At 34.5% G+C, this 10,920-nt stretch overlaps 1 protein-coding gene and 1 long non-coding RNA gene across 2 annotated transcripts; one reads left to right on the plus strand and one right to left on the minus strand.

Moving 5' to 3' along the window:
- The first annotated feature begins 676 nt into the window (after positions 1-676).
- LOC125504226 lies at positions 677-1,161 on the plus strand. The gene is made up of 2 exons (XR_007281350.1): positions 677-887; positions 1,028-1,161. It is a non-coding gene; the product is annotated as an uncharacterized LOC125504226 (long non-coding RNA).
- An 880-nt stretch (positions 1,162-2,041) lies between these two features.
- On the minus strand, positions 2,042-8,151 carry LOC109533674 (glycine-rich cell wall structural protein). Its single transcript, XM_019899053.2, has 8 exons — positions 8,071-8,151; positions 4,486-4,624; positions 4,320-4,427; positions 4,032-4,240; positions 3,799-3,978; positions 3,127-3,214; positions 2,861-2,980; positions 2,042-2,550 (listed from the first exon to the last, which is right to left on the minus strand). Exons 1-8 carry the CDS (start codon positions 8,083-8,085, stop codon positions 2,480-2,482), a joined length of 930 nt encoding a protein of 309 aa, XP_019754612.2. The 5' UTR covers positions 8,086-8,151; the 3' UTR covers positions 2,042-2,479.
- Between the last annotated feature and the right edge of the window lie 2,769 nt (positions 8,152-10,920).

Raw genomic sequence — 10,920 nt, forward strand, 5'->3', positions numbered from 1 at the left:
GAGGTAAAAATGTACTTTAAATGGCGGTCCCACGCGTTATGACCGGAAACAAAGTTTCCAAAACAACTCTAAGTTGGAAAACTTCTAATGAAATGTTCTTGTTCAAAAGAAGACGATCGGGCCAAACTTTTATTAAGGAAAAGTATTTGAGTCCCCTGCTATTGATGGTGAAAGTTCTGAAAAAGTTATGTTTTGTGAAATATCGGGAGAATTGTAGGATGCTACGATGGATTAGATGGCACCCTGTATAATTTTTGAGAATGTCGTTCTAAATATAGAAGATGGCATAATGGCTTTAGTTAAAATAATGTATTTAAAAAGTGGTCTGAAAAACAATTTAAAAAACGTCCAAAAGTACAACACTCTCCCCTAAAAGCGACGATCCACACATGAGTCGAAAAAAACCTGAAAGATTCAGGATTGTCCAAAAGTTGATGATAAATGAAAAATTCATTGAGCGTAAAATGTATATAGCGGGCCTGATCTGAGTCGTTTATATTTTCCTGTTTCTATTTATCGGGTTTTTACCTGCGACATAGACTTTCTCAATAAAAAAAAGTTAATCATTCAGAAGAGTAAAACAATAAAGGGACTGTACTTGAGGTTTGCACTCGCAAATATTCGTTGTAATACATGCGAGGAACGAAATAAATTGCCAGTTTCTTTGCGTATCTTGCCAGTCGTGGTCATATTTAATCGGGAATATATCGGATATCAAAATATTGACATTTTGGTGCTGAAAAGTGAGAGTAGTGGTGAATGGGTTTAGCTAAAGTGCACTTTTGGTGCAAGTGAATCACATCCGACACGGAAATGGTTCAGGATGGGGCCCAGCATGCAGAAACCTGATAAGATAGATCTCGAATATAAAGGGTGCCCGAAAAAAGGTAGGCATTTTTCATAACACTTAGCTTGAACTGGCGGAGGTTTTTTGAGAGCGACTAGATATTTCATGGCTTTTTGCATTCCAATTTCAATGAAGTTTAGAATTATTTTCTGTATACTAAACACCTTTTTTTGCTTCCAGGTGACACTATGCAGCTTTCGATAAGTTTGGCTTTACATTTTCCATGGAAGATCGGTTTTAGATATTGTTGACATGTATTTTATTGCAACACGACAAATTTCACACACAGAGAAAAATAAAAAAGTCAACTTTAATGAAAACTATTTAATTGAGTCAACGATTTATAATGCCAATGATTTATGATGATAATGGTTTTGAGATTTACAGAGATTTCAATTTAGTAACAAGAAGAAGGAAAGCGAAGGTTTTCCATGAGCAGGTATTTTGAACGGTCATTTGAAGTCCGAAGGGTGGATTTCTTGAAGCGCCACCAGCTTTCGCAGCAAAGCTAGAACGATCAGGGGTGATATGCTGCCAAAATACCTACTTAAGACCTGATTGATGTATTATTTAAGCTTACGCAAAAACTATTAAGAAACACGTGGTTTGACGACCACAAGCTACCATCTGCTAACCGTTTGAACTACTAAAATACCCGAAATATCAAATCTAATACAATTAATGAAAGTGTACCAGACAATAAAAATTAATAACGTTTAACAAGGGGCAATACTCGCCCCAAACACCAGCTCAGAGTCTATGAAGTCGCCTTCACGTGCCGCTTTGACTACAAACCGCTTTTAAACATTTTTGTTGAAATTTGTTATAGAAATAAGGCGCAACAACCCGTATAGCATTGTAAAAATGTTCTTCCAATTGGCCGTATTGATCACATAATCCATCTCCCAGTAAACTCCTAAAATAATGTCTTCAGCACTGAAGGTCTAATCACTAATGTTATGGAAAGTTAAGTAGGTACAATTTCAGTTTTAATGGTTAGACACGAACCACTTCTATTTTATTTAGTTTTAATAAAATAATAAATAAATTTGTCAACGACGCATTAGTCACTTATCTAGGTTGACAATAATCGGCATGCTGCAGGCTTCCAGGCTGATTTCAAAAGATAAACAATTTGCAATTCGCATGTTGTTAGTGCGCGCCTTTTAAATTTAGCTTGTAATAAAAACAAAATATCATTAAACATATTTATTTGTCACCGTATTTTCTTCACGAAAGATAATATACAAAAATATAAAATATACAAAAAATATAACGTAAAATATTATATTGCACGAATATTTACAAAATCGCTGCGCTCCCAAATAAAACTCCCGATTTCCATAAACAAATTTACATACGGCGACTTTTTAGTCTTGGCAACATGGAAATCGAGTATTTATCTAAGAGCGGAGAGAAGAAAACTATGACATAATTTCTAATGAAAGAATATCAAGCATATATAATCACTATAATGGACGATGTACGATGTGGCTCATTCGGTGAGGAAAAAGTATAGAGACACAATGATGAACGGGCCATTTCGACTGACTGCTGAGTGATGCTGTATGAGAGACCATTATATCTGCTAATTTTTTACTGGCCGAATGATACCGAGGTAACTTCTGCTGTTTAATAGGGACCGGACTTGCCAGGTGCGCCGTAACTAGTTGAAACACCTCCTCCGCTACCACCACCGATTCCTGAAAGTTTTCCAAAAATGAGTATTTTATTTTTACATACGGTTACGCATAATCATTCAATGATGTATTGTTCTGAGATTAAATCATTGAATTATTTTAACTTGGCAAATTAATATATTTTCACAATAATGGAAAAAACTAAACATCAAGAAAGTGAAAAAAAAAAACGTAATTTTGTTGAAAATGATGAGGTTATTTTTAAACGTTAAAACGGTTCTATTTTAAATGTGTTTTTAATCGCTGCTTAAAATTTACACACGTATTGACTGAAAATTGTAATATTTATTATAAAAGTTCAGAAGATAATTACCTCCTCCAATGTCACCACCATGACCACCGCCGATGCCGCCGCCAATTCCACCTCCAATTCCACCGCCAATTCCACCGCCAATTCCACCGCCGATTCCTCCTCCAATTCCACCACCAATTCCTRAAAGATAAATGGCGCAAATTGTATTGATTTATCGACGATAAGCAGCAAATTTTGGSRAAAAACAAAMAATTTTTGACTTCATMGACAATGAGTTGCAGCTGAAAATAGTTTCTGACKTTATCGTATGATGKTCAGATTCTCACCTCCTCCGAATCCGCCACCGCCTCCTGAGCCTCCTCCAAAACCGCCTCCGAATCCACCACCACCGCCGCCGCCTCCTGAAGATGAGGTCTGAAAAACAAAAATTAGTTACATGTAACCTGAATTGATATAAAAGTTCCAAGTCGTTAAATCTTTAGAATTTATTTGAATCGACCCAAGTTTTCTCAAAAGTAAATTGAATATAAATTTGTCTGCCAAGTCAATGCATTACTCTGAACACCTAAGAGAAAACACAATTTCAATACTTCCTGTTCCTATTAAATTTCCTATCCGTCCTTTGTGTGTATTAGCGATAATCATCTAGTGAAAGTAAAACAATACTAATTTGCTGAAGACTACTTATATGATGCATACCAACTTGCAAGACATTTGACGCTTTCTTTTCAGTTACCACATATATTTAAGAAGATACACTCAAGGATCATGAAACGCATCGTGACATAAGAAATCGCCGCTCTGCTTTATTTGGCTTATTTCTACTTTGATCTATAGTAAAAAAACTGCTAACAGCTCTTGCATAAGAAAGCTTTTTACTTCGCTAACATCTGTTGCTTGGCTATGGAGAAACTCTTTTGACATAAAAGCGAAGGTCCTTAAGAAAGCCTTTTGGAAAATTAGGCAACTGTTAGGAATTTGCAATATTAAACTCATACCTGAGTCTTGTATCGGATGAAGTAAACTTCTGGTTTGCTGGGCTGAGTTGGGGCTGGTGTTGGAATATTGATTTCTGGAGCTTCTTCTGGTTTCTTCACCAATACGTAGACAAGAGTCTTTTCTTCGTTTTGTGGCTGAACTGGGATAACTGGAGCAGTGGGTGTTGGTGCGCTTGGTGCCTAAGCAGAAAAGTTGCATTAAATAAAGCAAGTTATTTCAAATAGTGACTCACCTTAATGAAAATGATTTTGTAGTGCTTTTGAGCCTGTCCGACCGAGATGGGTCTTTGGGGCCTGAACTCTTCAGGCTCTGGTGGGGGTACATGAACGTAAATGTGTTTCTGGATGGTAGTGCCGCCGCCACCTCCGAATCCACCTCCGAATCCTCCTCCTCCGCCGCCGCCGCCGCCGCCGCCGCCTCCTCCGAATCCTCCACCGACTCCTGAAAGGATTTTGTCAGATAATTTTCTAACTCCTCGCATTGTTGTGCAATTAAATTTCCTTAAATGCTCGAAACTCACCTCCGCCAAATCCGCCTCCTGATCCGCCTCCAAATCCACCACCTCCTCCAAATCCACCGCCGCCGCCTCCTCCAAATCCACCGCCGCCGCCGCCTCCAAATCCGCCACCTAAAAGAAAACAAAATTATTATTCGTTCAACAAAGAGATTTTTTAAATTAAACGTACCTCCAGAGAATCCGCCGCCTCCAGAGCTACCAAAGCCGCCGCCTCCACCCGAAGGTGCGCCATAAGAAGTGCTCGGGGGACTGTAGCTATAACCAGCTTCAGGACGGGCGCTGGATAGCGCTACTAGCGCTGACAACAGCTGAAACAGAATACGAATTATGCAAACTTTTGCTAGTGTCTATGTACTTTTAGAATCGGTGTTGATGAAACATTTGCAAATTGTAAAAATCAACAGCTTTTGTAATATTTTTAAATTGAGTAAGAAGAGAACTGAACTTGGAGGCACTACAAAAAGAGAACTGAATTTTATTCGAAACGTTTCGTCAGTGCAACTAGATATCATTGTCAGTAGGGATCATTGAAAGCCAAATAGTGAGCTAATAGTCAGCTTTGAAAAGCCAAATCTCTGAAAATGCACTTCTGTATGGGTCGCATAAGTAGTCAAGGGAGTTTAGACTTGAACATTATTTTTTTAAACATCATAAGGATGTAAACACGTAAACCAGTGAGATTTCTATCACTATTAGCCAATGTATTTGCCCAACATCCGGCTGAAAATTCGATGTATGTAATTTGCTAGATTCGCTTTAAAGATTATTGCAAGTGTTTTATCTTTATGTGATGATCTTAAGAAGTAACAGTAGGTTACAATATAAAAATAAATTAAATCCGGTAATTTAGAAACGCACCTTGCTACATTAAACCGAACTAGGAGCCATGATAATGTAATTGACGACTACACATTTGTTTTGATGTATTCCAGTTTCCCACACTAATTGTGGGATTCACACAATGGTTAAACCTATGTATTTTTCATTTAATAACATTTGCGTGAATCTTGAATTTTGTAAGTGTACTAGTTTTGAAAGTCATCTGTGAAATTGTGGGATTCCATACTTATTTCAAAACAATGCAACAAGCTGTTCAAATAAATCTGAAAAGTAATTACTAGTGTGAGATTGATTGCCAAATCAACTAAGCTCACATCAAGTCATCGGGTAAAGAGTGCGATTCTTTGCGAGATTGTTTAACGTTTCTCATTGCGTAAAGTGCACAACTAAATTGAACAATGACCCGTTTTTTCTTCTTAATCTGGGAAGTATTTTTGGGCTATTTTAGGAATGGGCTTTTTTTAGAGGTTATAGGACTGATCGAAAATAACTGTGTAATTCAGTTATATGACTAACTAAGTTATTCAAATGTCGGAGATGATCGGCGGCGTATAGTATCTAATTAGTGACTACGTGAAATAAAGTATGTTTAATAGCAAATATAATTAAACTATTAGCTTAGAGCCTGAATCCAAATGACTTATTAATTAGCAAATACATCCTGGTCTTGCAGTGAAATTATAGAAACTGAACATTCAACAGCTAATCTGCTGATTTGCATATTGAACCGTGCAAACTGAAATTGCAAAGGAAATTTTTATTATTATGTGTCATTCGAGCACCGATACTTATATCGCAATTATGCTGAATTTCTAATCGATCTCTATGTATGGACTTTCATTCGCATTGCAGATTCACTTCAATGTTCAATTTCACCTTTTGATCGTGACCTTAGCTTTTACTCTTCAGGTACCCTGCGACGACCTTTTCGTTTTCGCTATTCACGATTCGTTTGTCTAGCGGTTTTCGGTTGATAGAAAGTTCTCTGTGATTTACCGACCTAATGGTTTATTTTTCCTTCATTGCAATCAGGAAGTGTACCCACTTCCAGTAGCAGTTGATGATTGATTTGGTACTGCAGGCTAAATGAAAGGCGCCAGTAGATTTGCTCATTGACATAGAATTTGATGAGCAAATGAGTTAGAATGGAAAGCTTTGTCAGTTTTAAGAAAGGCACATAGTTGTTTCTTTGTATTACTTCTTTTCATTCCATTTTCCAACTAAACAATTACGTATTTTTTGTTCATTCTCATGGCTTTATTGCTTGCTATGAACTCTGAATTGATTAATTAAATGTGCAATTTATTTCCGACTTTTCAAACTTTGAATTTCTAGAATCGGATCTTCAATTGTCTTTCAAACTTAAAACATTAGAACTCAAGCTATGGAAATGGTATCAAATGAGCACAATTATTATACCATTGACAATTAGCTGTAAAACATAGAACAAAAAAACACCGAAATGAGACAGAAGGCAGCAAAAACAATAACATTTAGGGGGCACTTTTGCAACTAAGTTGTGTCGACTTTTATGTTTAAAACTTGAGCAGTAATAATGGACGGAAGCTTTTACTGCATTTGTACCTGTATTAGAAATCATCGGTTCACAAACGCCCATTATAATCAGTGGTTAAATAAATTTGCTACAATATAAACAACGATTTAAATTTATGGCAATTGTTAAGTTAAACTTCTGCTCTTTAGTAGTGCCAAAATCTTAGCACATTTCGGCAAGACGAATAAAGTGATAATTAAGTACGTAAGTTCCGGAAAATAGATTATATTTTTACCACTACCGATTGAATCAATACAAACGGTTGAAATAATGTGTACATTAACATCTTAAAAAATAACTGTGAGGTTTTGCCTTTGCCTGTGTACGCAAGGCTTTGTTGCTTGATAATGTTTGAATCTGCAGCTGCTAGTTGAAACAAAAAATCACGTCATGCAGTACATGTAATCAGAAACACTTTAAGAAACCCTCGATAAAAGACCCATCTAGTCTTTTGAAAACAAAATTTTATGATATTACTTTTTTGCGCCTTCCCTGGATCCCGTTTTAGGTAAATTTTATTTTAGTAATAGCAATAGTTCTTAGAAGCAGCTTCAAGTATCACTAACCTGCCTAAAATTCAACTTAGTTTAATTTTAATTTTAATCCCGAATTTGTTAAGAGAAACACCTCAACACAAAACCGATATTGTTCAAAAAACTGAATGGAGAAAGTATAAAAATTGATAAAATCTGATAAATTTTCAAACAATGTTCCCAGGTATCAACGGTTTCTTTGGTGCACTTTTGATAAATAAAAGTAACACGTTTTTTTCCCACGACATCTTATGTAAAGCAACTCTCTCTTTAATTCAGCATGTACGCATCAGTTCCCACTTGACAATAAAAATGCACATCAGGTCATTTCCATTGAACTGTTGCATGTTTAATTGAAAGTGCCCTGTAAACTCGCGGCTTTTAATGATATATCTGAATAAAATAAATATCCAATTTAGACGACCATCCAACGTCCAAAAACAATGGCTTAATTCTATTGAATTGATTCTTTAAAAGTCGCAAAAAAATTAAGGATGCTGAATAAAAATACAAAGGTTTCATAGATCAGCTAATAAAGCTCAATGAGGCTAATCAACCAATTAAAAAAAATAAATTGTCTAAATAATAATATCTATGAAACACAATATGTGCCTACTCTTGAAATAACTGTATTGGTAAAAATACTCAACATTCTAAATTGAGAAAAATATTGCAACTTCTATAAATACTGCTCAAACAAAGTACTTTTGAAAACCAAATATAATTATAAATACCGTAAACTTGGAACAAACAAAAATCACACCACAAGAGCTTCACACAAAATCAGTTTTTCTATTTAACCTAAGTTAAAGGGTTGACTACGTACCATAAACGGTTTCATGATGGCTAGACACTAACTTTGATCAAATGATGACTTGAAGATGGTCCTCTGGGTATTTAAATAGTGAAAACTCCCACCTGCTGGAACATCCATACGGTACGGGTAGCGCATCTCTGTACATTCACTATTTGAAGAAAAATTATTACTTTTACTATTATCTGGCCGGTTTGTGTGTAATAATGGGAATTTATCCGAGAAACCCTAAACGGTTTATGGTGTTTGGATGTGACTTCCTCATTTTGTTCGTCATCGGTGGCAGTGCCGTTTCGAAAATCGTAGACCAATAAATTACATTTTTATTTGTTGTGCTGCTTTTGACTATTCCTTCGTTTATTTAATATGCTGGCTGTTGTTAGTAAACTTTGAAAGTTTTGGCTAATACTCAAAGGTAGATATTATTTAAATATATATATTATTAAACGCAAAATCACCTTTACAGAATTATAATGTTTATATGAATCGCAGATATGCAAGCGAAAATATTCAGATATCCTTGTATGTAGAATACCTGCCAACCTTTATGTATTTAAAATAAGTTAACATTTGAACGGTTGGTATTTAAAAATGGGTTAAAAAAAGTGGGTTCGATAATTATTTTTCGCGGTTTGTTGAGCTCGGATTTTACAATATATATTTTATTATTATACACAATTTATTTAAGAAATCCGCTAGTTCTGACATTGCGTTATACATATTTGATATTCATAAAAGTTCAAATATACATATTAATGTAATCGCATAAAAATTACTATAAATATTCACTTTGATTACTGCATTGAAGTTTACCTCATTCCGATTTCGATTAAATATTAAGTTCACCAATTTGAGTGTGCAGTTCTCTGTTTTTTTTTCACGGTTTCTTACTCGATTGTTACTAGACTTCCGTTACTAATATTCAATGATCATTTCGTCTTTTTGAACTTTGCTGTTGGCTATTCAGTGTTATTGATAACAATAACGAGGTATCTGGGATGTGATAACAAGATAATCCCTCACATTAGGTTTCCATTAGAGATAATGCCGCATATTTCGTTTTCTCACGTATTTCAATTATTCCCAATAGTTTTCTATGTACTTTTGAAGCATTTCCCAGTGTCTGTTAACTATGATGAAACTTTTATGTTTCTTTTCTTCTCATTACAAGATGTCCAAACATTAAAGCGCGTATAATGCAGACATATTAATTGTTCTTGCACAGCTTAATGTTTTTCAGTTTTCATCATATAAACAATAGTTTACAGGTTTTTGGCTTTCAAATGCTAGATATTGGAGTTAGTTATTATACTTTTAATGTATTAATTTATTTTCAAATCATTCACTTCAATCTTCAATGTGTTGTGCGTGTGCTTCGAAGATGTAATGTATATTTTACTTGTTCGTAGTCGCAATCTCGAAAACGGTTAATCTGAGAATTAGCGGCCAAGTACCTATACATATTTTCTGCAAGATTGATTGGGATTAACCTAAATTCTGCGAAAAACGATGCGTATATAAACTGGTATAAGGTCAATATGTGTTAGCATATTTAGCTTTTGCCACTTTTTAAAGAACTATTTAAATGCAATGGGAAAATATTCATAAAGGACAGAAAAAGTTTGAATGCTTCAAATGTTTGAATATACATTTATTGATATCAAAAACTATAAATTTGTAAACCAATAAACATTGGTTGCATGTTATCTCTCCCTACGTTTATGATATAATTATAATATATCTAAAGTCTCTGATATTGCGATTGAGGGTATAATGTATTACGTATGTATAATTAATAGATATATTAACAAGTTTATATCTAATAAACTGAAAGTCGCTTATTTAAGATGTAAACAGAGTAATAGAAAGTGATACTTGTTTTTAAAGCTAAATACCTATCTGTTAGGAAAATGAAGGCTAAAGTTTAATAGTAAAAAGTAAACGTAAATTTCCATAAGTAAAAATTACTAATATTATAAATCTCTTTGGATAACTTTGTTAAATCTTAGTGAAATTTAGCTGAGTTAGTTGGTATCGTTAGCTAATGGTATATCGTGAGCTTAAAGCTAAAACTGGCTAAGTCCAAGATATCAGTTTTTTGCAAATGCAGTTTTAAGCCGGGCTGAAAATTATATCGGATTTTTGAAAAAGTTGCTTTTTTAATTCACTTTTAATTAATGCGGCTATTTGCTTTTAATGAGAAGGGTTGTTCTGTTTTTTTTAAACTGACTTGGTCATTTTTCACTGATTTTTAAAATCAATAACTATATACTTGGTCAAACAATTAAATTATTAATTATTGATACTAACAAAGACCAGCAGCTTAAAATTCCTTTACTTATTCTTTTATGTAAGATGAGAAAATCAGACAAACAATTTTCATTCGAAAAAAACTGTATTAACCATAAACAAGTAATCTAATTATTTAAAAACCCAAAAATTATTCCAAGTTTGATTCTGTGTCACTTTCACTTGCTGTATGTGCCGGAATGATATTTCTCTTTTTCTTGTTAACTGGCAGAGCTTGGTACGATGCATGGTATTCTGGAGGAATATTATTTTAAGTGCATAGCTTCAAAATACTGCTCTCAGAAATGCCTAACTGTTTTTGCATAATTTCCGCATATCCTTTGGAATCGTATTTTCTCGTGCTCGGCACAAAACATTGATATTTTTAAATCCTATTTGGCCATAATTATATTTAATGTTAATTAATGGCCTGGATTTTCCTTCTCTTAGCGCAAAACTTTAATGCACTATACCTTGCTTCCATCCTAGTCYTTTAATCTGTTCTTCAAGAAGRAACTTGCCATTGCTTTTATAGAAATTACAGAAAAAAAGCCGCAATGTACTGATTGCGGT

The sequence above is a fragment of the Dendroctonus ponderosae genome, unplaced genomic scaffold, assembly GCF_020466585.1.
Source record: "Dendroctonus ponderosae isolate FM_Combo_2020 unplaced genomic scaffold, Dpon_F_20191213v2 Dpon_F_20191213_4, whole genome shotgun sequence".
In the NCBI taxonomy this organism is placed as follows: domain Eukaryota; kingdom Metazoa; phylum Arthropoda; class Insecta; order Coleoptera; family Curculionidae; genus Dendroctonus; species Dendroctonus ponderosae.

Coding starts and splice junctions, on each gene's coding strand:
- LOC109533674 (XM_019899053.2), bottom strand. Junction 3,215..3,798: donor TCATCCGATACAAGACTCAG/GTATGAGTTTAA, acceptor TTTGTTTTTCAG/ACCTCATCTTCAGGAGGCGG. Junction 2,551..2,860: donor TGGTGGTGACATTGGAGGAG/GTAATTATCTTC, acceptor GAAAACTTTCAG/GAATCGGTGGTGGTAGCGGA.